General features: G+C 41.3%; 1 protein-coding gene across 6 annotated transcripts in view; it reads right to left on the bottom strand.

The window, feature by feature from the left end:
- The window catches only part of NSD1 (nuclear receptor binding SET domain protein 1), a 1,335,896-nt gene that overhangs the window by 740,129 nt on the left and 568,926 nt on the right, over positions 1 to 26,841 (bottom strand). For all 6 annotated transcript variants that reach the window (XM_044069301.1, XM_044069302.1, XM_044069304.1 and 3 more), the window contains one exon: positions 17,596 to 17,733. In XM_044069301.1, the coding sequence (XP_043925236.1) occupies positions 17,596 to 17,733 (138 nt within the window). The remainder of the gene's footprint in view (positions 1 to 17,595; positions 17,734 to 26,841) is intronic.

Below are 26,841 nucleotides of genomic sequence, written 5' to 3'. Positions count from 1 at the left end.
AAATCTATAATACGAAAGAAAGACGGATATAAATGACATCCTTGAGTGCTTTAAGAAGGATTACGAGAATACAAATGATTTACTCAACATTAATATATTTGATACATTTTTAGCCAATACATTTTTTTAAGAAAATATACAAATATTCAAAAAATTAATGAAAAAACAGATGGACCTTTTTCTTTAAAATAAATTAAAGATCAGATTAAAAAACTTAAATAATAAAGCACCTGGATTGGATGGACTCATTCCAGAGTTATATAAATTGTTGCCAGACAATGTAATTAACACATTAACAAAAGCTTTTAAAGAAATTAAAATTACATCTTAAGTTCTCCATCATGGAGATTTTCTCTAATGTCGCCTATATTAAAACAGGATAAGGATCCTTTACATTGTTCTTATCATCCGATTTCACTCCTAAATGTTGATTATAAATTTACATAAATTTTAGCCAACAAAATTAGGTATTGCCAATATTTTAAAGAGACAGGTACAAGATAATATAATCAGACTAAATACACTATGCAAATAAAAATAAGAAAGAATTTTCAATCATTAGTTTAGATTTTGATAACTAATTTGCTTCAGTAAATTGGTTTCATTTTTTTCAATGTATTTAAGGAATATAACTTTTCAGTTGAATTTATATCATTAATCTCCAAGATTTACAATAATTCTTAAGCTTTTGTTAAGATCATTTCCCCCCTCTAGTTCTTTTAAAATACAAAAAGGGATGAAACAGGGTTGCCCACTACCACCACTGTTATTTGCACTACTGATAAAGCCTTTTGCTAATTTTATTAGATTAAATGAAAACATTACAGGTATATCTTTACCTGATAATTTCATACTAAACATTTAAGTTTTTGCAGACATTCTTCCTACATCATTAGAACATATAATTAGTTTCATGAAACATTTTGAGGCAATTTCAAGTATACCATTTAATAATAATACAACAGATTATTAATTAATAAGTTAAAAACTCATTTAAAAATATAGTAATTTTAATTGGAGAAATACTGAAATTAGATCCCTTGGTATCACTATAACCTCAAAGAGTAAAGCTCTAGTATTAAACTGCAGACAAGTTAGATAAAATTACACAATTAGTTACTAATTGGAATAATTACCATGGACAAACATTTCATGTTAATTAACATGGTAATAATTCCTAAAATTGTATTTCTCATTCAGTCATTAATTCAGACTCCAATTCAAAAAATTTAAGATAATAGTATTCTTTGCAATTTTCTTTGGTATCTGAATAAACCAAAGATTTATTTTATTTGGCATGTGAAAAGTTGGGAAGAGAGAGGCATAGGTTTTCCAGATACTGAATTATACATTACTTCAACAAATATTTAAAGTTATTTCACTATGGCTCAATACAACACATGAATCAAAATGGAAACTAATGCATCAAGAAAATTTAATAATGTATCACTACACATCACACACAATTTGTTCTCAATAGTTTTAACTGTTTTTAAAAGATTATTGTATAAATGGAAATAGTATTTTATATTCAGTTTCTTATATTAGTTATATTACTTCTTCTTTTAGGAAGTTTATACTAATTTTATTAGTAAAGACTTGTTTTTCAATATTTCCAATTACATATACTAATGAAGGTTTAGAAATATGTATGTTTAGAAATATGTAGTTTTAATAAAAATTTATATTTTAAAGAATATAATATAATTTCTTGGCATCAATTCCTAAATGGGAATAAACTTAATTCTGTAGAAAGTCCGCGCACGCGCGCTCTCCCTCTCTCTCTCTATATATCTATATCTATATATATCTATATATATCTATATATATCTATATATATATATATATATATATATATATTAGTCTAGATTTTAACAATTGGTTAATTTTTCAGATCTGTAAATATAAAGGTAAATATAGCATAGGATTTAAATTTGGAATCCTTTCCTAAAATTTTGGAATTTTAATGTTTACAAGTGAATAAACAGTCTTACTTAATTTACAATTTAGAATTCCTACCTCCTGTTCTTTACATTCAGATAACATGTATTGGAATTATTCTACAATTTTTTTTCAGATGAAAATAAGATATACCTGTTCATTATATTGTTCAATTTTCACTTGGAACTTTACACAGAGCTTTTATTACTCCAAATAAAATTATATTGTATTCTATTGGCAGATTGGGCAGTTTTTCCATCTTTCAGGTCTAAAAACCCATGTTTGCTCTTTTCCTGCCTTTCCTATAACTAGTCTAGACCAGAAACAGACATGCTGTATCCAGGACTGTATGTAAGCTTCTGAGACCCCCAAGCCTTTCTGTGTTGGAGGGAAGCCTTCTAGCTTATCAGTGGGAGTGGTAAGCACTAGGTAGCCTACCTACCACAATACGAGTAGTTTCTGGCCCAGGAATTTTAGTTTATTGGCCGTTTGGGCAGTTTTTCCATATCTTTCAACTTTCTGGTCTAAAAGCCTGCGTTTGCGCTTTTTCCACCTTTCCTTTAACTAGTCTAGTCCAGATATAGATATGTTGTATCCAGGACAGTTTGTAAGCTTCTGAGTGCAGCCAAAGTCGGCACTTAATTTTTCCCTTAGATCTGCTAGTTCTCTCCTCTCCTGCACTTTTACTACTTTATTGGTCTAGCACTTTACCAGACTTCTTGTAGCAATTAATGTAGCACACAAAAGTGCTACCAGCACTAAACGTTCTACAAGGAAACAGCTCCAGTAATTATTAATGCCCACCCCTCCAGACATGTCTGAAGGACAGTTCCCTGTGCATTTTCCCATTAACCTGGAGAACTTGGGCATCCTGAGGCAATGTAGCAACTGCCTCATGTACACTGACAACCTTCTCCTCTTACCTCCCAACACACAGACTTGTGAAAAATGCACTTATATATCCAGATTGGAAGCCACGCACTCTCCAGCCAAGACCAGAATAGCTGGTTAAGAGGAGAAGGTCAACACTTACACCACATGGAACGCACAACCCTCCAGGACACACACCAGCACTGGCATCATATAAAACACAAACCACACACCCACCTTCATGGAGTCTCTCAATAAAACTCTACCCAAACAGAGACGTCCAAGGCAAAAACACAACTGACCACCACAACACATTAATCACGAGACGCAACTTTCCTAAACAGTGTGCCACTCAACTAAAGCCCCTAAGGCAAAACAACATGACCAACACACTAGTCCTAGGTGACTCGACAGTGAGGCAACACTGATGTCCCACTCACTAAGTTGAATAAGGAGAAAATAACATTCAGCTGTCTGTCAGGTGCCAGGATCCGCCACATAACACACGCACTCAGGTCCCTTAACAACATGTACAAAAATGACTTTGTCATTGTACATGTGGGTGTTCATGACTGGAGACGTACCTCCCTGGACTACATGAAGAGAGACGTGGAGGAGTTCACGGATTATGTAGCCCAGGCGGGTATGACCCTAGCCCTGAGCACCATCCTACCATCACCCAGAATGATACCACAGTACAGGCAGAAAATGATTGATTTCAACAATTGGTTAAGTTTCTTCTGTCATTCTAAGGGGATCCAGTATCTGTCTGCCTGGGATGATGTGATTGACAGACCGCGATGCTTTTGCAGAGATGGCCTGCATCTGTCTCCCCTAGGCTTCCGGATACTGGCCAAGGCTCTTGCTATCCCTACAGTGCTTTTTTTAGGTGGTGTTCCAAAGACCAATTTACCACCAGAACAGCTACAAACAAATGCAGTCTGAGGGTCATGCTGCTCAAAACTAGAAGTCTAAATCTCAAAATGCACTCACTCGAAGCACTCCTTAAAATAGAGGATATTGACACTTGTTCTGTAACCGAGACCTGGTTCAAGGTAGCAGGAAGCACCCCTGCACTACCAGGCTATAACTCATTCCAGATCTTTCAGCCCCAGAACCTGGACTGAAGCTCCAAAGGTGGTGGTATTTCCATATTCATAAAGGATGCGCACACCTCCAGACTGGTAGCCCAACATAATGCATCATACTGGACACACTCATACTGGGCAACTTCAAATACCCCTCCATTAACTGGGAAAACTACTCATGTACCACTACACTTGCCCATTTCCTGGAATTCATTAATTCCAATGCCCTGGACCAGCTTGTTCTTACCCACACTAGAGGTAGCAACACTCTTGACCTGGTCATTACTACCATGGGCGACCGTTGCTCTACACCAATAGTCAACTCCTCCCTGATTAGTTCCGACCACAAACTAATCACCTTGGAAATCCACACCCCCCCCCCCCCTCTGCAAAGGTAACCACCATAAAAAACATCTCCAAAGTTAACTTTGGGCTCCTAAAACAGAGGTGGCTAACTTCACGGCACCCATGCAAATAGAGAATAGTTGCATGACTGCCGAAATCATACACCAATGCACTGTACGAACACGTACACAAATGCATGGATCTCACCATACCCAGCAGAACCAAGACGCGCTCCTCCAAAACAAAGAAGCCAATCTGGTGGCCCCCTGCCATAAACAAACTCTACAACAGGAGGAGGAAACTGATGCAGAATAAGGTGAAGTCCCAAGACTGGAAAAACTCCCTTATCAGCCTTAACAAAAAGTTGAGATCCCTCATCAAATCCTCTAAAGCTTGCTATGAAAACAGAATTGTAGCAGATAGTAAAGAACCATACGTCGTTCTATAGTTATGTGAAGAATCGCCATGGCAATACCCAGCTTTGCTCTGAGTTACTGCACAATATCACCTCCTATACCAAGCCAACAAACATTGCCAAGATACTGGCTGACAGATTCAGTGGAAACTTTACCCATCTCTCCCTCCAAAAGGACCAATAACAATACCAGTCGATTGCCAGGCACCCAGTATTACTGCTACACAGGTTAAAACAGCACTATCCAAAGCCAAGAATGCAGCTTCTATGGGACTTGACAATATCCCTGGCTGCATTCTACATGAACTACAGAGTGAACTGGCACTTCACCTGTGTTGTCCTGTTCAATCACAGCCTCACCTCAGGCTTTGTCCCTACCGAATGGTGCACTGCTACAGTCATCCCTCTCCACAAAGGAGGAGTGACTACAGACCATGGGAACTATCGCCCCATTAGCCTGACCAGCCTGATAATGCAAAGCTATGGAACGCATCATCATGGACCTAATAAACAAAGATATAGGGAATTGCCAAACTCTGGATCCCACACAGTTTGGTTGTGTGAAGGGTAGACTATGCCTACTCAACTTGGTTGACTTGTCTGAGTCAGTCACCTGAGCTGTGGATGAAGGCAAGGTGGTTCATACAGCCTACCTTGATCTGGCCAAACCCTTTGATACCATTCCCCACTTAGGAATCTTAAAAAGAACTCACTAACCTAGGCAGCAACCCTTATATCACTAGGTGGGTTGCAAACTGGCTCACAGATAGAACCCACAGTGTGAAAGTAGCTGACTCCCAAGTCAGACTGCCAACCAGTCACGACTTGAGTCCCACGGGGTTTGGTCCTGGGTCCTCTCCTGTTTGATATCTACGTCTCTGAAGTCCAGGCCAACACAAAGGGACTCTGGCTGACCCAACTTGCAATCGTCTGCGAACTTTGAGCTGCTATTAACGCCCCAAGTGATGTTGACATCCTACAGAAAGGCCTCACTGAGACCAATGACTGGTGTCAGAAAGTACAGTTGTGTACACTTACATAAATGTAGATGTTGTGTATTCACTGTTGCAGTCATAACATTTGGGTTATCCTGCTGGCAGGTTGCCCTCAGTCGGCCTGAATTCCAAAGTCTTGGGTCCTGCGTCGGTTGCTGTCGCCTCTTCCTTGACGTCAGGTCGTCAGGGGTATAAAAGATGTAGCCAATGCCATTTTATTCAGTTTTTCTTGCCCCAGACGTCAGGTGCCCCCAAAAGGGTAGGCTAAACTTATGTAAATAAAACATACATGCACCAAAATAAGCTTTTCCTTCATCTATAAGCAAATACACCACCCAGGATGTATAGATTAGAGAAGTAAAGATAAGTTCCAGCAAAAATAAGGGAGATGGCGGGGGGGGGGGGTAACCTGGAATGCAACAGTGAATACACTAACATCTACATTTAAGTGTACACAATTGTACTATGTTCTTTGCGTTTCACTGTTGCAGTCATTACATTTGGGTTGAGTCCCAAAGCTACGGTTGGAGGGGGGGGGGCTGCAGTTAAACAGCATTAGAAGTGGCTATGTGGCCCTGCAGAATTGCAGTGGCAAAGCCTGCCCTGGATTTAAAGAGGCAGATTGTAATGTTTTGTAAAGGTATGCACTGAACTACAAAAGTAGCAGCCTCTAAAATGACTTTGGTTGGTACTCCCCTGAGAAAGGCTGCAGAAGTGGCTGCAGCTCTGGCTGAATGTGGCCTAATGCCCTTAAGCACTGGTTTGCCATGCTGTGAGTAGCAGAATCAAATGCAGTGACCTATCCATTTTGAAATAGTCTGCTTGGAGATAGCCTTTCCTCGTGATGCTGTGGCATATGCCACTAGTAATTGTTCTGTTTTTCTGAAAACTTTAGTTTTGTCCAAGTAGAATCTAAGTTGTCTGTGTGCATCCAAAGAATGCAGAATTTTCTCCCCCTTGTTCTGTGGATTTGGATAAAAAGTTGGCGAATGAATTGCTTGGTTAAGGGCTATACTGGATACCACCTTAAGCATAAATGTAGGGTTTGTCCTCAGAGAGACCCTGTCTGGATAAAAAAATGATAAAAGGGTTCCACAGCCATGAGAGCCTGTAGCTCTGAAACTCGTCTTGCAGAAGTTATTGCTAGGAACAGAGCTGTTTTCAAAGATAAGAACTTTATATCCGCAGTAGCAGCTGGCTCAGAAGGAGGTAAGGTGAGTTTTTCCAAGATATAATTGAGGTCCCATGCAGGTATTGGCGTTCTCCTTGGAGGCCTTATGTTTTTGGCTCCTCTGAGGTACTGCCTTACTAAAGGATGAAAAAAGAGTGGTGGTTCTGTATTGTAATGAGCCGAAATGGCAGAGGCTTGGATTTTAATTGATGAAAAAGATAGGCCTTTGTCTAGCATCTCAGTTAAGTATTGTAAAAATCTGAGGAATATTTGGAACAGCTGTATCAGTTCCTTTGAGCTTGGTTCCAAGCGCAAAATCTTTTCCATTTCCCAGCATAGGATTTTCTAATACTAGACCTTCTGGCTTCTAAAATGACATCCATCACAGCTTTACTGAGAGGTGTGGTTTGTATGGCTACATTATCCGCCATGCTGCCAGGTTTAGTGTCCTGAGTTGGCTGTGCAGAATCTGATGGGTTTGCTGAGACAGTAGATGAGGTATTTGAGGTAAGGTCCAGGCTGGGCATTGGGACAAGTTCCTTAAGATCGGATACCAGTACTGGCGAGGCCAGTCTGGAGCAATCAATCATTTTTGGTTTCTCCTGCCTGACCTTTAGGAGTACCTTGGGGAGGAGAGGCAGTGGAGAAAAGGCATACACCGATAGGTTTGTTCAGTTGAAAGATAAGGCATCCACTTTCCAAGCTTGTCTGTGATAAGTCCCTGTGCAGAATCTTTTTAGCGGATTGAGGGAAGGCAAATAGATCTATGTCCAGGCGTCCCCATTTCTTTATTATGCTGAAGACTTGTGGATCCAGGTGCCACTTGTGGGGATCCATGAGGTTTCTGCTTAGTTCGTCTGCCAGAGTATTGCCCTTTCCTGGCAGGAATTCTGCCTGCAGATGCACTTGGTAAGTCAATGCTGTGTCCCATAAAGCCATGGCTTGTCTGCACAGGGGGATAAGAATGAGTGCTCCCCTGCTTGTTTATGTACCACATGACCGTGGTGTTGTCTGTCTATCAGTAGTTGTCCCGGATGAAGTAGGTTCTTGAAGGCTGTCAGGGCATTTTGAACAGCTAGCATATCTTTTTGATTGATATGTAGATGCTTTTGGTTTGAGGGACAAGGTGCCCTGAAAGCCTCTTCCTGCCATGTGTGCCCCCCAGGCATAATCTGAAGCATCCGTCGTTAGGCTCTGCCTGGCTGGGGGTAGTGAGAATGGTTGTCCCTTGTTTTGGTGACAAGCCTTTGTCCACCATCAAAATTCCTGTTGCAGGCAAGGAATTAGAGTAATCATCGTTTCCAGACTGTGGCAATGTTGTGTCCAGACACTTTTTAAGTACCATTGAATTTTCCTCATATGCAGTCTTGCATATGGAATTAGTAAGATGCAGGATGCCATGAAGCCCAAAGCCTGCAGAATTTTTCTTGCAGATAACTGGGCCTTTGTTGCAGTTTCCTTGAAATAGGTAGTCAGTTGTCTTTGTTTGTCTGGAGTGAGATAAGCCATCTGGGCAGTTATATTTAAGCTTGCACCCAGGAATATTATCTCTTGAGAGGGTACTAGTTTTGATTTCTTTTTGACTGTGTACCCTAGGCATGTTAAAAGCCTCATCACAAACGTCAGATGCTGTAGTAGAATGTCCTTGTTCTCTTCTTGTATGAGGCAGTCCAAGTAAGGATATATCTGTATTCGTCTTTCTCTGCAGTAAGCAATTACTGGTGCCAGGCACTTTGTGAAGACCCTGGGCGCAGTAGATAAGCCAAAGGGCAGTACAGAGAATTGGTAATGCTTTGAGCCAGCCTTGAATCTGAGGTATCTTCTGCATGATTGCCTGATTGGGACATGCAGGTATGTCCTCTTTTAGGTCTAAAGTCATGAGCCAAGCCTTGCTGCCCAGCATGGGCAGAAGCTGTTGTAAGGTCAACATCTTGAATTTTGGTATATCCAGGAAAGTGTTTAGAATAGATAGGCCCAGTATTGGTCTCCATGCTTTGTCCTTTCTGGGTACCAAGAACAGTCGAGTGAAATCCTTGTCCCTGCTCTTCCTGTGGCACTTGTTGAATAGCCCTCATGTCCATGAAAGCTGCGACTTGTTTTTGAGCCGCTTCCCATTGATTTTCTGGCAGGTCTGGCCAACCGTTTGCCCTTGGCAGGGTATGGAAATGAAACTTGTAGTCCTATGACACTGTCTAGGACCCATTTGTCCTGGGTTATAATGTGCCGATTTTGAGAAAAAATGCTAGTTTTCCCCCCAAGGGTGCTGATAGAAGATAAGTGCTTGGTGCAGGCAGGGGGAAATCAATGGGACCGTTTCCTGTATGACTATGCTCTGTCTTCTCCACCTTTGGAGGTAGAAGCACTCCACTGCTTAGGCCTGTAGGATCCTTGCATCTGGATCTGCCCCTTCGAGGTCTGTCTGAGACTGGAAAGGACCAATTCTTTGTAGGCCAGTGTCTGCTAAATCTAGGTGGCTGTATCTGTAAAAAATCCTTGGACCGTTTGCATAGATTTAGCTTTGCCCTCCATTTTCTTTAACACCTCTTCTGCCTTAACACCAAACATGGTATGTTGTAAAGGAGCATCTAATAATTTTGCTTTAACATGGTCGGGCAGAGTTTGTTCCTTTAACCAAGCATACCTCCTAATGACAGAACCTGTAACAGCAGCCCTGCAGGAGGCCTCCAGTGAATCAAACCCACATTGCAAAGTATGCTTTCCACCTTGTTCAGCTGCATGCAATAAATCCTGCATTTCTTTGTTTTCTGCAGAATCAGAATTTGCCATCATTTTCTGTTTAAGCACTGTCATGAGATATTGCTGATATTTGAGCACATGAAACTGGCGATTTAAGGCCCTTATAGCCAAAGTAGCAGATTGTAAATCTTTTTTCCCCCATCTATCCAGTGCCCTAGAATCCCTGTCAAAGGGGAGTAGGGTTTCTTGCAGTAGAAGCCTTGACCCCTTTTGGACCCTGAGAAATAGTTTCTGGGTCTGCAGTAGGGTTTTTGAAAAGGAATTTATGAGAGTTGGGGACCCTGTAGTATCTGACCGGCTTAACAGGAGCTGGAGGTAGAGAGAGTCAGTGGTCAGACTAGACTCCGACAACACATCACCTACAATGTTCAACACAGGTGGAATAGCTGGAGGCCTGTGTTGCGGTAGTAAAAGGAAGTCTCTGAGCCTTTTCTTAGATTCTGAAAAATCTTGGCTCTCCCAGTGGAAGTGCTCCCTCATAGTATGCAAGGTTTCCCCAAAAGAGTAGTCCTCAGGAGGAGAGGCTGAAGGAACTGATTCTTCAGCATCAGAATCCTCATGGGGGGGGGAAGAGAATATTCCTGATCAGAGGAATCAGAAGAAATGGAAACCTGATCTGAAGATTCATAGTCTGTCTCTTGTGTAGGCGTCTTATCAGGAGGGGGATGGGAACCCCTGATCAAGGTAATTAAGTCTTTGGCCATTTTGAGCATCTGTTTTTTGGGCATGGAGGCCTGTCCTTGTGGTTGGTGAACTTGTTTCTTTGCTTTAAAGGTGTTTTAGTCTTTGAAGTCGGTTTTATATACAATTGTTTAGGTCTGAATACCCCCTCAGAAGCCAATGACTGCTCAGCGGCTCCGGACCCATCTGAGGGATTAATGTCCGAGGCTCTAATACCTTGAGTTTCCAGCAGCCTGACCGACTCCACGTGGGAGTCAGTAGCAGCCTGTGACTCTAAAGTAGCGGGTGTCAGGGGCTGCGAAATCGCCTCATTGAGAACCAGCGACTTGCTTAGAAGCTTAGTCAGTTTTGGACCTCGGTTGCCTGTCTTTTTCTTTGCGTTTTTTGTGAACTCCGGTAGTCTGATGGCTATCCAACGACATTGTATAATTAAATCTTCACCCAAAACAGCTTAATGCAAAATCATACCGACGCTTAGTGCGTTGGTTAAATCTAGCACAAAACCGACAACTAGCAACGTCGTGGTCAGGGCCTAGGCAAGGAATACAGTAAGAATGAAAGCCCTTATGAGGTATTTGCTTCCCACAAGAAATACAGTTATTAACTTTTTCTGACATCGGTCTGGAGCAAGAAAAAGTTTCCCCAATGGGGTACTTGGCTTTTAATGAAGACTTCGGATCTGAAACTCGAACACAAAAATCTCAGGAGTCGGCCGACCAGCACTTGCGAACTGCTTCGGGCACCGCGCAGCAAGAAAGACTGAATAAAATGGTGTCGGCTGTATCTTTTATACCCCTGACGTCAAGGACGATGCGACAGCAACCGACAAAGGATCCAAGACTTTGGAATTCGGGCTGACTGAGGGCAACCTGCCAGCAGGATAACCCAAATGTAATGCTGCAACAGTGAAACACGAAGAACATCCATGGCCTTTAAGCTCAACACCAAAAAATGTGTAGTCATCCCCTTTGGAAAAAACCCATTTCCCATGAATCACCACATCACTGGTAGTTCACTGAACACAGAAGACGTTATAAGAAATCTGGGAACACATGCTGACAGCAACCTCTCTTTTGACCACCACATTGCCACTGTGGTCAGCCAGTCGAGTACGATGCCCCATTTGGCATGTACTTCACTAGACACCTGCAACAACTGGAGAGGCTGCAAAAGTACTCACAAAGAGTATCCTAGGCCTTAAACACATGCCCTATATGGACAGACTCAAAAAACTCCAATTATTCTCTGTCTCATATCATCTACTTAGAGGCGATCTCTGCTTGACTTACAAAGCCATGAATGACTCAGCTCTGTTAGAAATGCTACATCTAAAGAAATCCCAATACCTCCACACCACACGCTCCAGAGACCTTAACTTTATTACCACAATCAACAGAATGTGCTGGAGGGACAGGTTCATAATCCAGAGACTGCCCATGCTATGGGATATACTTCCCATGTCAAACAGAGCACCTCACTGGCCCTCTTCAACAGAAATCTTGAGTAGATGGGAAATAGAAAATTCACCCCGGGGATCAGTCCAGTGGCTCTACTCGACAAAGGCACTGGGAACTAAGGTTGGGTGGCACGATGCCAGGGTAATCCTATGGGCTGGGCTTGTAAAGGCTCCAGGGCCACTAGCCTAGTACACACCTATGAACCTATATTAATGTATGAAACAGTTAAGATTAAATGCTGGAGATGTGACTTGGGTGTAGTAGTTCATTGGGTGTATAAAGTAATGTTTTTTGGCTTTTCCCGTTAGGGGTCGCCACAGCGGAATGCCGGTCCACTTATGATTGGCAGATTTTTACAGTGCCGACGTGCCAGCCCGATGCCCAACCTTTAACCAAGGCACACACATTCAAGCACGCAGCTATCTGTATGTCTTTAAATGTCACAATCGCAGGGAAGACATGCAGACTCCACTAGAAGGCACTCCAGCCGAGAATAGAACCGGAGAACTTCTTGCTGTGAGGCAACAACACTAACCGCTGCACCACCGCAGCCTATATGGTGCATTAATGTAAAGCAATTTCTCCCTTTAGGAATTAAATCATTAATTCTACTCAAGCATGATGGATACAACTTATCTAAATCATTCGTTGTTTTAACGTTTTGATCTCTGAGATTATTAAGACACAAGTGCCTTTTTGGTCTATACTAGCAATAGCTAGGAAAATAATAACCAAGAACTGGAAAAATTAAACTACTCTCTCATGTGATGAATTTACTAACTTAAAAATTGTATGTATGTAGGAATGAACTACTTACTATAAAGATGAGAACAAATATTACACACTCGTATAAATCTGGTCTTAAACTTAGTGATTTTCTTGAAAAATACTGATTGTTTTAAAAATGTATATATGTGTATATATATATATATATATATATATATATATATATATATATATATATATATATGCATACATACATATATATATTGTTCATATTATGTACTTGTGTATACAGTTGCTTGTCTTGTAAAATTTTAGGTTTACTGTTGTAAAAATTTTAATAAAATGTTTAAAAAAAATTAAAGTGCACCTGCAAGGAAATCACTGCTTCAACACATCAGAAAACAAAAAAAATAAAGTACACTCAAGAAGGAGCTACTTCTATTGTTGAGTAATATTTCCAAGTGCCAGTGTTTAAACAAACGCTAAATCAGGCCTATAGCAACTAGCTAACATTTCCACAGCTACAAACAATTATTTCAATTCTAAAATTAGTACAGTTGATTGATACATGCCTTACATATGCAATTATTGCTGTCTAGGCATTACTTAACCCCTTCTAGGTCTTCTTTCTATAAGTCTATATACTGATCTTTTTAAACAGTAAAGGATCATTGTTATTACTATTTAATTGCGTCTTCCACATCATTTCACTTTGCAAATGAACTGTTACATTGTTTGAATTGTAAAAAATAGCATATTCCTACTTTATCACTGTAATCTATATTTATTTTGTCTTAGTCACACCACTGTTGCTTTACAAATGAACCATCACACACTGAATTGTACAAATAACAAATAAATAGAGCTGCTGAAACCTGTGATTGCCTAACCAGCCCAGGTCATGGCTGGAAATGGTTTGTGGACCAGACTACCTACCCAATCAACAAAATTAATTATAAAGAAATAAATGTTTACTGAAAACATGCAGAGATAAGAACAGACAGCAGTCCAAGTTAGCATGAACATGAGCCTCTAACATGCATTAGCATGGTTAACCTCAACTTTTGAATTCTGTAATGCTTGCAGGTGCAGCTAGATTTAATTTTTGGAAAGTGTACATATTTGTGTGTGTTTATTGAGAGTTGAAAGGGAACTGGGAGTTGAAAATATATTTATTCTATTTTATTTTTGTTGCTGCTTCTTAAAAGTTATTACTGAAGTGAAAAGTATGGGAAAATGTTATAAGGGTTCAAACAGATGAGATGAAACTACATACAAGATCAGTCTGCTGGGCATTAGTATGTACATCAAAGTCTAAACTAAAAGTAATGGAAGTGCTGACTACTGTAAAGGAGATAAAAAGAAGTGGAGGTAGGGCCCTTCAAAAGGGAAGGCGCAAATTTCATAGAAATAAAAAAATGGGAACACTACATGAAGAATGACTTTCAGGAGGAGAAGCCATGTTTAAAGGAAGGCTAGAATTATTTTGAAGTTAGTGAAAATTGTTAAACATGTACAGTGTACAATAAAAATGGAATATACTTTTATAATGTATAAGGACTCATGCTGCAAATTAAAATGTGATGACTTCATAAAGATGTATAAAATAAAATGTAAGCCTTATTTAGATGACCCCATGGCAATGATTAGGGGGCTCAACAGTTCAGCAGAGTGAAGAATGAAGAGAGATGTGGAAAGTACAGTTGTGTGAACATATTCACTGCAACCATATATATTTTTCCTTCTGTTTTTTGCTCATGTCCACAGTGACTACACAGCTTCCCCATCTGCCTGCTCAAGTGGCTCATTCATTCCTCCTGGGAGGTTTGAGCCAGACAGACCATTCAATCCCCTCAAGTGTAAAGGTCAACCATCAGAGGGAGTGCTGTTATCTTTCCTTACAAACGGGGCTTTGTTTAAATCTTAACTCTCCAACTGCACTTGCCCAGCAGCACACTATAGCTTTAGCAAATGATACAACCCTTTTGGAGGTTTTTCCCCCTTTAAAGTAAGCACTCCTATGGGGTCTGTGCCAGTTACTCTACCAGAGAAAGGGCTCTGTTTGAATGTCTACACCTGCAACACAACACTGAGGAAGCCAATACCAGACTGGTGAACAACAGAAAGGAAAATGTTACTGCCATCAAAAATATCTATGCACAAGTGTTTAAATGCATGCACAAATACAGAAAAGTTATGCTAAACAAACATCACAAAACCTGCAATCGAGATATTAATCACTAAATCCAAGACACAACACAAACCGATAAAAATATTCATCTACCTTTCTCTTCTTTGCAGTACCGTGGATAGGATTCTACAGAGTCATACGGGCAACTTCTCATGTATGCCCATTTTACAAGTCACATAGGCAACTTTTATCAGCTTGCTCTATGCAAAGTTATTTTGCTACTGGTATGTTTTCGTCTGTGCAGATGCAGTTGCTGCCACTCCACCTCACCCTCACTATCAACCCCTCACCCCTTTAACAGTGTTTGCACAAGGTTGGGACATATCAATTGTTGCCACCTCTCACGATTCAAAGACACTCACCACCCTTCTTTGACAGTCATGTCCAGCTGTTGCAGGTTAATTCCACAATACAAAACATCTCTTGGCGGGCTGGCTATCTTCATCTCATTTTGCCTTCTTTCTGTTTTGCCAGTTTTTAACTAGTTCATCATCTGTACATGACCAAACCAAAGAAATCCATTACCGTTGGCCTTCTCTGCAATTAGGGCTGCTCTGGTTTCTACTCTGACATCCATTTTGTCATCTGTCCCACAGTGTGCATTCTATTACCCCCATCTCAAGCACTTCCTCTCTATCACAAAGTTGCCTAAGCTGCTCTGCCTTCATTGTCCAGGTTTATGAGCCATACAGAAGCACTGCTCTCACCATGCCTGTTTTATATACCGGTTATCTTCTCTGGCACTCTTCTGTCTCACACTACACCAAACATTTTTTTTACCAGCAGCAATTCTCTAGCTTAGACACAGTTATTCAGACTTCCCCTCTCTTCAGCCACCTCTCTCAGATACCTAAAGCTCTTATTTTGTTCTACTATCCTACTGTAGTTTTTAGGTTCTTCTGATTTCCCTCAATAGCTCCCATGACCAGTGTTTTGTCTGTACTCAGTTTCACCCCATGTGTATTCAGTTTTATATTCTGGTCCCCTATCATTTGCAGATGTTCCAGTTCAATTTTTGCTTGTAGTACCACATGGCCTACATTCAGCAGCTTTATTGATTTGTCCCCCCTGACTTGTAAGCCAATATAGTTCATCACCAGTATGAAAAGGACTGGGAGTACAGCTGAACCCACAAACACACAGCCACTGGACCCCCCCCAAGAGTCTAAGCACTGCACATACTTGTGTCACTGGGTCCTTATGTCTGCAGGGCTTTGAACCATTACAGAACTATCCAAATCAACTTTCATGGGGCCTTGTCATATGCTTTTCCAGGTCAAGAATTACTAAGCTGAAATATTTCCTCATGTCCAGCTTAATCTACACCATTTGGGCTCACTGCAAACTCAAGAAAACTTTCCGCTGCTTTATCAAAAACTGTGGCAAAGTTCCAAACTAATGCTTAGAAACCCAAACGATGTACAATCATAGCAACTTAGGCTGAAAAAAATACTACTACAAAGAAGATTTTAAGGGCACTAGTGGAAACATGGGTCTCTACATAAACCACAATAAAAGGCACTAGTGGAAGCATGGATTTCTACATAAACCACAATGGCACTAGTGGAATGGAAGCATGGTTCAGTACATAAACCACAAGTGTATCAATTTTATCTGACAAACAAAAAAGTCAGAGCCTGTTTGGACAGACAGAAGGAACCGCATTCCTGAAGCAAATTTTTGCACAATGAATTTACTCGAAAGCACATAAAAAAAGGAGGGGGGCATCATGCGATAGCGTTTTGTATGCACACAGATTAACTCCTCAATCATCAATCTCCTCCCCTACATTTCAAAAATGTAGGATCAGTTCACAAACTACATACAATCATGTAAGCATTACTGCTTAAATCACTGACGAAAGAATATTTATTAAAGAAAATGCAATTACTACTAGTCAGGAGCACTTGAAATTTGCACCTACAATTTTTCCATAATTTTCATCTGCTCTCCACAAAAAAAATCCACATTTTTATAATTTATGACATTTTATTAAAATATTAAAATTACTTACATATTTAAGTCTAAAAAAGGACAGCAATAGTTTAACAAGATAATAGAGTATACATTAAGGAATAACAGGGCAAGTGATTTAATTTATGCCTGGTTTCATCATTCAGTCTACATGCAACAGCTTGATCACATGAATTCTGTATTAAAAGATGCAGAAAACTTTTCAGTGATAAAAAAAAAATATATATATATAAATATGTTTCAGTGATAAAAAAAATATATATATATATGACACTACAGGTGTGACAAAAGATGCCAGCATACTGGAAGCAGTCAGAATAAATCTGAAGGATACAAGTATAGTGCGTTTGCCTACCCTTTACAAAAAACTAGTAAATCTTTTAATCAGTTATGGAGTACCACGTTAATCTCTGCTGGTGTTTCAAATAGATATGGTGTCTTCCTGTCAATGTTTCACATATCTGAACTTCACAACTTTAGGCAAACAGTTTTAGCATCAGTCTACATGTCTTACATTTGTTGGCTGAAATATTTTGAACTTTGAAGAGAAGAACCGCACAGAAAGAAACAAGTCAAATCGTGTCCCTACCAATAAATAACCATGTAACAGAGTGACACATTCATTGTTGATTTTATTTCACATACAACAGCTAAACCAGTGCTACTGTGGTTGATACAGTGGTAATGATGTACTGTGTTTGTGCATCCACCTCAAATTAAACTACTTAACAGGTAGCATATCACTGCATCATGGCTTGTCCACTTGAAGTTGTCAGCAGTATCAATGTCAGAAGAAAAAAAAACAAAAAAAGCATAAAAAACACAAAAGACAATTATCTACAAACTTCTGCAGCTACACTGGATGCCTCAATGGCTTCAAATATACTAGCATGGACCAAATGACCACATCTGCCTGAAAAATATCATAAAAAGACTGTTCTACAAAACCTTTTTTTAATCCATTCATTACTCCATATTCCTTACCTGACAGACATTCTCCTTCATAGCTGCTCCACCTCCCCGCTCCGGCTGAGACTTTTTCATGGAATGCACAGACTGTTCATGATCAGAACCATCCTCATGGTTCTCTTTATGACTGTCATCAAGTCCATTTGCAAACACCTGGACAGAAGAGAATCTGGTTAGATCAAGGATTAGCAGTAGGCTGACCAATGAAGGTTTCTGACCATATCAGAAGAGGTTTAAAAACATAAAAAACAAGCTTTCTTCACTGATGTTAGTACAGTAACCAAGTCCACATCAAGGATTTTCTGACATCAGAATGTTTGTAATATATTGAAGCTTTTCTCCTCAGGCCTCCACTGAAAAGAGGTATTTGACAAAACTCAGTCAAATAAACCAGGTAAATAAAAGCAACTTAAATTAAATAAAAATAAAATGCATACATTATAAACAAGTCACATCACTTTCCCCTTCTGCTGTTTTCTCCTTGCTTTAGTATCAACTAAGCCTATGACGATCACTTTTTACTGCAATACCATGTATCAGAAATTATGGCCTACCTGTACAAATGAAAATAATCCACTGCATATACTTATACATGCATTATCTCCAACAATTTCTTATAGTTGTTTAGTCAATGTCTTTACTCTGTACTCATTTGTTAACTGTATTAATTTTGAAGTACAATTTAATCTGAGTGAATACTTCCTCAGAAACTGTTGTTACTGCCTTTAATAACTTTTTCACTGAAACTAGTCAGTCCTTAGCTAACCAACTTACTCCCACCCATTCTAACTCTACCACTAACACACAGACTTCTCATCCCCCCTTTAACTTCCAACCTATCTCTACCAGTTTTATCCAATCCCTTATCAAAAAACCAACCACCCTTTCTGCTGACCTCCTTTCTGCAGAGTACCTACAAAAAGCTGCCAATACCACAGCATTCCCCATCTCTATCCTAACCAGTAGAACGCTAACTGATGGAACTATCCCCTCAATCTTGAAAACATCCCATGTTGTCCCACTAATCAACAAAACTGTCCATCTACAGACCCATTCTCTCACCACTAGCCAAATTACTGGAGAAGTGCATTCATAAGCAGCTTATGGACTATCTCATTCAGAACGGTCTGTCTACTTGCCAACTCTCAGCATGGCTTTAGGCCACATTTATTTATTTATTTTTACATTTGTTAACCGGGTTAGTCTGACTGAGCTTTTGGCTCATTTTCAGCAGAGACCCGGGGAGAAAAGCTCCTCAGGACAAAAAAACAATTTATTAAATTTATGTAAAATAGTAGTAACAATCAGTTTTAGGATCTTACAAGCAGAGACCTGGAGAGAAAAAAAAAGCTCCTCAGGCAATACAACTATACAGAGTATTAACAATTGGCAGACAAGTACGAGAGTTGTTACAAACAAGGTTTTAACAATTGGCAGCAGAATATGTGACTAGTTACAATATCACTTAAGCTGCTTAGAGCAAAATGAGTTAATAGTTTGGCAGATGCTTATTTAAAGTGGGTAGGATCTAGGTGTACAGGAGTTCGGAACAAGAAAGGAAAGTAAGAATGGCTAGTAAGAGATTTAGGGGAGGTAGAGTATAGGAGACAGACTAGGCAAGTAGGCTGTTATGAGACAAAGAATTAAGACTGGTTGGAGATGCAGGGGAACAGGGTTAGAGTGAAGTGGTGAAATAGGTGAAAGGATGGTGGTTGGCTACAGTGGCAAGACCACTTTGTTTTTAGGTATTTCCTTGTGGCTAATTTGAAACTTCTGCTATGCTGGAGGGATTTTATTTCCAAGGGGAGTTGGTTCCAGGATGTAGCTGGGTTATAGTTATACAGAAGGCAGCCTATATTTTGGTTTTGGGTTTATAGATGTCTAATATTTCTTGATTGAAGCTGCGTAGAGTCATAGCAGGGGAATATTTGGATATGATAGTGGAGAGGCTGGGGTAGACAGAGTGAATGATTTGTAGTTGGTATAGTAGGAGCAGCTGAGGGAATTCTAGCCAGTATATCACAGCACCACTTCTGCCCTCCTCCTCTGTTTTACAAATACCATATTCCAAAATAGGAACAAACAGGCTATCTTCAGCCCTATTTCTAGACCTGTCGAAGGCCTTTGATATGGTCAACCACAAATTACTCATCCATTCCCTAAAATCCACCTCCCTAGATAAACATGCTATTCAGTGGTTCCTATCCTATCTGAATGGCAGACAACAGGCTGTATTATGGCAGGGCAAACTGTCCACCCTGCTACCTCTCACCTTTGGTGCCCCTCAGGGCTCTATTCTAGGTCCTCTACTCTTTCTTCTCTATCTTCAACAATCTTCATACTGCCATCCCTGATGCAACCTGCATTCAACATGCAGACGATTCTACCCTGATGAGTACGGCCTCCTCCCCTTTAGACCTGGCAAACTTCAACACAAAACACATTTAACACAGTCTTGTTAAATCCCAACAAAACTAAACTGCTCCTCTTTACCCCAACCAGTAGATCCACCCCATCTTCCTTCTCCATAACATCTAACAACGGTACCTCTATCTCTTCAGACGACCATACAAAGCTTTTAGGAGTAATAGTGGACAATAATCTCAAATCTGATCTGCATATCAATAAAACTATAAAACACATTAAGAAGCTTGGCTCATTATATAGAAGCAAACATTTTCTAACTCCATTAGCTAGGACTGCAATTGCCCGCTCACACCTACTCTCTATTACTTCTCTATATGCCTCCCCATATGCTCCAATTTGAGCAAAACTGAACTTAGTAAGCTCTCTCACTGTTACAACCATATTGCCAGATTTGCCATAGGTTCAGCATATAGGACACATCACTGTCAAAACCTCAATTTTCTCGGGTGGCTAGAACTGCCTAGCCTACTTCTGTTCAATCAGCTTATAGCAGCACACAAAATTCTGTATTAACCTTAAAACACCTAAAGCACCTAAAAATATCAAAGCCATGCAGTAATTCAAGGCAACTACGATCATCCAAAAAACTGTTGGTCCAAACCTACAAAGCCATTAACTCAGCCGGTGACTCCCTGCTTGCAAACGTCTTTGGTAAAACTTGGAATTCACTTCCATCTAACCTTACCCTCGAACCTTCTTTAAGTCTCTTCAAAAAAGGCCTCAAAAAAAGAAGTTATGTACTCACCATAATGTTCCGTGTTTGTAGTCCATCTTGCCCTTCATTCTTACATATGGGTTCGGAGACAATCCTCGGCTCCGACTTGGCTGATTACAAAGCTCGAAGTCTCAAAGTTAGCTCATTGCAAGGTAGATATCCCATAAAGCACAAGTAAGAATCCCCAGATCTTGTTTGCTGCTGTCTATAAAAAAGGATAGAAGTTATTTCCACAAGGAAAAACAAAGATGAAAGGTCTCCAACCCTAAGGAAGATAGACACTATCTTGTCTCCAGATCCTCCAAGGATACATGGACGGGAGTAGGTGGGGGGGGGGGGTTCGTAAAAATGAAGGGCCAGATGGACTACAAACATGGAACGTCATGAGTACATAACTTCTTTACGTTCTGTAGTCCTATCTCGCCTTCATTCTTACATATGAGACAGCATCCCTAACACCTTTTTCTCAGGTGGCTCACGGGAATATACTATTAAGAACCGTTGAACCAAAGGAGGCTCTACCCCTGGAGGCAAAGTCCAATTTGTAATGAGTAATAAAAGTATGAGGGATAGCCCAAGCTGCTGCAGCACATATACTGTCCATTGGAATTCTGGACTGAAAAGCAGCTGATGTGGGTATAGATCTGGTAAAATGAGCTTTAATTTTAAATGGCAGTTCTTTGCCATTAGAAGAGTAAATAAAAGATATACAATTTGAAATCCAAGAGACTGGCATACCTTTTCTCGTCTCTGAAAAAGATACAAAATTGGTCTGATCTCCTGAACTCTTTGGTTCTATGTAGTTAGAACCTTAACTATCTGTGTACATCAAGTTGATGGAACTTCTATTACGCTTTGTTTGAATGATTTGGAAAAAAGAACGGCAGTTCAACAGTTTGATTCATATTAGACTGAGAACAAATCTTGGCGATGAAGGATGGATTAGTGCGAAGGGAAACTATCTCTCTCTGAAAAATCAAGCAAGGCAGTTTGACAGAGTGCTTGCAGCTCTGACACTCTTCTGGGGGACATAATGGCTACCAGAAAAATGGTCTTCCATGAAAGGAACTTTAAATCACATGCATGTGAAGATTTGAAAGAACAAAAGTTAGATCCCAGGGAGATATAGGTTCCTGAAAAGGAGGTCTTAGTAAGGTAGTGCCTTTTAAAAATGATCTACATAATCTGTGAGCCATAAGATTAGGTTCATGTTGTCCCAAATGAAAATAGGAGATAGCTAATTGTACTTTGATTGTAGCAGTAGCTGATCCTTGATGAAAAAGTTTAATTAGAAATTCTAACACTAAGGGAATGGAGGCTGTGTATGGATATATGTTCTTAAACTTGTGCCCAGAGAGAATCTTTTCCATTTGCTAGCGTACAATTTTCTCGTAGAAGGTTTATAAGAAGATATCAGGATATATGTAACAGCAGGGGATAGATCATGAAGCCCGACTAGGGATGGAAGTGGAGTAGCCACGCTGTCAAGCTGAGGGTGTGGAGATAGGGATGGAACGTGCCTGACGTGTGCCAGGAGGACTGGTACTGGGTCCAGAGTCCATGGATCGTCCAGAAGGTGAAGCCCGAGAAAGGGGAACCAAATCTGACGTGGCCAGTAAGGAGTGATGAGAATCATTCTGCTTCTCAAAGTCTTTGCTTTCTGGATCACTTTCGATATCACTTTCGATATTAGCGGAAAGGGAGGAATAGCATTACGAAGTCCTGAGTGCCAATTGTGGACAAGTGCGTGTCTCGGTGTCTCCCCCGGGGGGGGGGGGGGATAAGGGTTAAGTAGCTGCTGCATTTGGTGTTCATTGGGGTGGCAAACAGATTGCAGCAAGGCTGTCGCCATTTGCAGAAAATCTGTTCCATGACTTTCTGATTCAGAGACTACTCGTGAGGCATCAGGATTTCCAGGCTGAGCTTGTCAGCTATCACACTGGTTCTCCCTGGGATATATGTTGCAACTACAAAGTGTTGGGAAGATATCGCCCACTGCCAAACACGTAGAGCCTTTCAACATGGGGGTTAGGATCTGGTTCCCCCTTGTTTGTTTATATACCATACCACTGACATATTGTCTGACTGGATGCTAATGTCCCTAGAGGAAGAAAGTCGTGAAGTGCTTGCAATGCTAGTAGCACTGCTCTCATCTCTAGAACATGGATATGCAAGTGAGCCTCGTGTTCTTGCCATGTGCCTTGGACTGTCCTTCCTAGATAATGCTCCCCCCCATCCTATCTGGGAGGCATTCGTGGTCACAGTAGCAACAAGTTGGCGAGGAATGAATGGTCTCCCTATCGTTAGTTGATTGAACTGGATCCACCAACGAAGGTCCTTTTTGCAAGATTCTGTTATCAAAATGGGATGAGACAGAGGCAGTTGCTGAAGAGACCACTGGTAAGAGAGTAACCATTGTAGAATTCTCATATGTAGTCTGGCTAGCAGAACTAGAGTTATAGTAGAGGCCACGGTTTCTACAAGTTTGAGCACTGTCTTTGCTTTGACCTTGTGTTGGGGAAGCAGGCTGTATATTTGTTGTCTTAGATTTTGCAATCTGTCTGAAGGAAGGCGAGCCATCATTGCGACTGTGTCTACTTCTGTGCCTATAAAAGTCACATATTGAGAGGGTGACGAGGCAGACTTTTCCCAGTTTATAGCAATGCCTGAGTGCAGACTCATATGGTCAAATCCCTGGCTTGTAGAAGTAGGTGCCTGGTGATGGCAGTCAAGAGCCAGTCATCCAGGTAAGGAAACACTTGGAATCCAAGACATCTCAAGTGAGCAGTTACTACCGCCATGCATTTAGTGAACACCCTGGGGGCTGTGGTGAGACCAAAGGGCAGAGCACGAAACTGGTAATGACTGGCTCCCAGTTGGAAATGTAAATGGCTCCTTGATGCTCTGTCCATTTTTATGTGGTAGTACGCATCTTTGAGGTCTATGGAGCGCATCCAATTGTCTTTCCCTAACAGAGGGAGTATAGACTGCAGCGTTACCATTCGAACTTGGACTTCTTCATTGATTCGTTTAACTTGCTGAGATCCAAGATGGGCCTCCAGTCCCCTGTTTGTTTTGGCACTAAAAAGAATCTGGAGTAAGTTCCGAATCCAAACTGGACTGCGGGAACAGTTTGGATGACTCTTTTGAAGCAACTTTTGGACTTCTATAGTTGCTTGATCCCTGTGATTGGGTGGAATATCTGGCATTTTCTTGGTTCGACGAGGTGGAAAAGTGAGGGGTATGGAGTATCCGCTGGAAATTATTCTTTGTACCCACTAGTCTTGTGTGACATCATGCCAGGCTTCTGGGTACAAAGATAAGCGACCCCCGACTGGCTCTAGAGAAGCGCAGTCGGGCCCCACTTCAGGAGCGCTGATAGGGACATCCACAAAAGGAATAGTGGCCACCCTGGTTTAGTGCCCCCCCCCCCCCACCTCTAGGGTGACGTTATTTCCTCCTCCTCTGCCTCTGGAGAAGAAATCACCTTGTGCGTCTGGGAAAAATCTCTGAAATGTCTCGAACCACATTTTTCTGCCTCTCTGACCCTTAGGGTATGGTCTAGAAGGAATGGAAAAATGTACTCCCATGGCAGAGAGAGTTTTCCCTTCCTGCTCGCATCAGGTGAGTTTTACCTTTGGTCCAAACAGAGAGGAAATGTCAAAGGGGGCATTGGTAAATGTAGATTTGAAGGGCTTCGCAAAGTTACATAAGCACATCCAGGAGCGTCTCCTAAGAGAAACTCCTGAACCCACTGCCCTGCTCGTTCCATCTGCTGCATAAGATATCATCCTCATGGAGGAGTTAATAATAGAGTTTAAGGCAGACAACTGAGCAGTAACCTTTTCAGGGACTCCTTCAGTTAAAGTACCTTGGAGAGCATCTCCTAGCTCTTTTAGGAGATCTCTTTGAAGCCTAGTGAAATGGGTAAGTTAAATTCAGCGATCAGAGTGTAAAAGCTGCTGAAGAAAAAAATACGCTTCCCGTATCTGTCCATCGTTCGAGACTCCTTGTTCGGTGGGTGGACAGATGAAGTTTCTGTTAGTTCCTTCTTTGTGGCTGCTGCCACCACCATGGCATCTACAGGCACACCTTTGGTCAAAAACTCTTTCTTTGGGAGCTGAAAAATTTGTTGGGCCTTCTGGGGACTGGTTCCATGGCATCAGGAGTTTCCCCACACCTATCGACTCACTAAATCTAACAGCTCATCGAAAGGTGGAGACACCCAAGAAGCTGAAGGTTGAGACCTGAAAGCCTTCAGGTACACTGACTCATCAGAAGGGGTGACAGTGGCCAGCCACCTCTCTGTTTTAGGATCTCAAGGATATCTATGAAGGAGATATCATCAGAGGATGACCTAGGAGACCCTTCTGACTCCTCGAGGTCAGTGTCAGAGGTGACGGACTCATCAGGGGAGTCTACATGCTTCCTCTTGCAAGTTCTCTTCTGAGTAGACTCCTCTGAAGGGTATTCTGGGGAGGTCTCGGAAGACTGGGGGCCACCCAATGGGGGCTCCTGAGGCTGCGGGTCTCTGCTGTCGAGAGAGATGGTGCTGAGACAGAAGTCAGAGCTTGAGGGGGAAGAGCATGGGTACCCTTATGTGGAGCTGATGACCTAGACAGCATGCTCCTAATCATCTCAAAGCAAAACTCTCCAGCTCAGAGGACACCACCGGTACAGAGGAAGCGGAAGTAGCCCTCGAGTTCCAAAGCAATTGGCTCAGAGACAGACGTAGGATCTGAGCTCAGCAGAGCTGATGCACCGAGAGGTAGGCTTGGAATCAAAGAAGTTTGGATCCGAGCATCCCAGTTGGGGCCGACTGGTGAGCTTCGGCTCCTAGACACCACGGGTGGCACCAGAAGGTGTCAGAGTGGAACTCTGCTCCTAGACAGACAGTAGAGGTGCTGGAACAAACAGTTCCACAACAAACAGCACCAGTAGCTGTGGCTCAGAAAGACCTACATGGCTCAGAGGAGGAACAGAAGCAGGTAATATGACCTTAGACGGCTCTGGAATCAATTGGGTCGGAGCCGGCAACAAATTTGCTAGCGCCGACAACTTCAAAAGTCTAAGCACCACTCCCTCGACATCCTCCTCAGAAAGACTTTTGGAAGATCTGGAAGACAAGGTAGATGACAGAGATCTCTGTAAAAATCGGAGATCCGAGTGTCGGGGACACCGGTAATAAATCTCTAGACCGGCTCCAAGATATGGGTTCAGTAATCGGCTCCAAAAAACTTGGGACCGAAATTGGAATATCAATGTCCTCGACCAGCTCCGAAGGCAGAGGAGCCGAAGAGGTAGAAGGTCTGTCTAGTTTAGCAATTTTCTGTGGAGGTCCTGAAATAACCATCGGTGTGGGAGACTGTCTTTTCACAGACTTGACCTTCTCTGTTTTAAGAGGGAGACCTGGAATGAGAGGGTGAAGAATTGTCTAAATCCTCCACAAAAGAAGGTTTAATGAGACCTGTCAAGATCAGTTTGTTCTTCCTTTCCTGGAGAACCCAAGAACTAAAATAGTGGCAAAAGGCACATGTCTCCTGAAGATGTATGGCTCCCAGACATTAAACACAATTACTATGTCCATCCGTCAGGGACATTTACTGCGAACATTTAAGACATTTTTTAAAACCCGAAGGTTTATGATCTTTAGACTCCTTAGACATACTGTCACGACAACAATCACAAAATATAAACGTAGAGGATGACAGGAAGAGAGGACAAGGTCCTCTAACTTAAACAGGTCTAGCCCTGCTGAGGAACAACACATGTAGGTCCTCTAACTTAAACAGGCCTAGCCCTGAATTGAAGGTAAGGCAAGACGGAGAACAAACAAGCAACAGACAAAGGCTAGAACAGGTCCTAACTAAAAAACGGACCTATGCCTAAGAAAAATTTTAGCAATAACTAGCACACAGAAAGAAGGGATACCAGTAAGGAAAGGCCTGCAGAAGCGACGGCCAACAATTTGCAACAACAATTTGCAATAAAAATCAGAAAACGCACTAACTCCTACTACTAGGTAACAACTGTAAGCTATTAATAGTAAACTAAATATTATAGTCAAAAAAGAATCACTATAAAATTTTGAATAAGCAAAATTCCAACTTAGCCATGGC

Source organism: Protopterus annectens, chromosome 4.part0 (genome assembly GCF_019279795.1).
Source record: "Protopterus annectens isolate FY-2018-M chromosome 4.part0, PAN1.0, whole genome shotgun sequence".
NCBI classification, from domain to species: Eukaryota; Metazoa; Chordata; order Ceratodontiformes; family Protopteridae; genus Protopterus; species Protopterus annectens.
The sequence above is the reverse complement of the archived record's forward strand: the minus strand, read 5'-3'. Positions and strand labels throughout refer to the sequence as shown.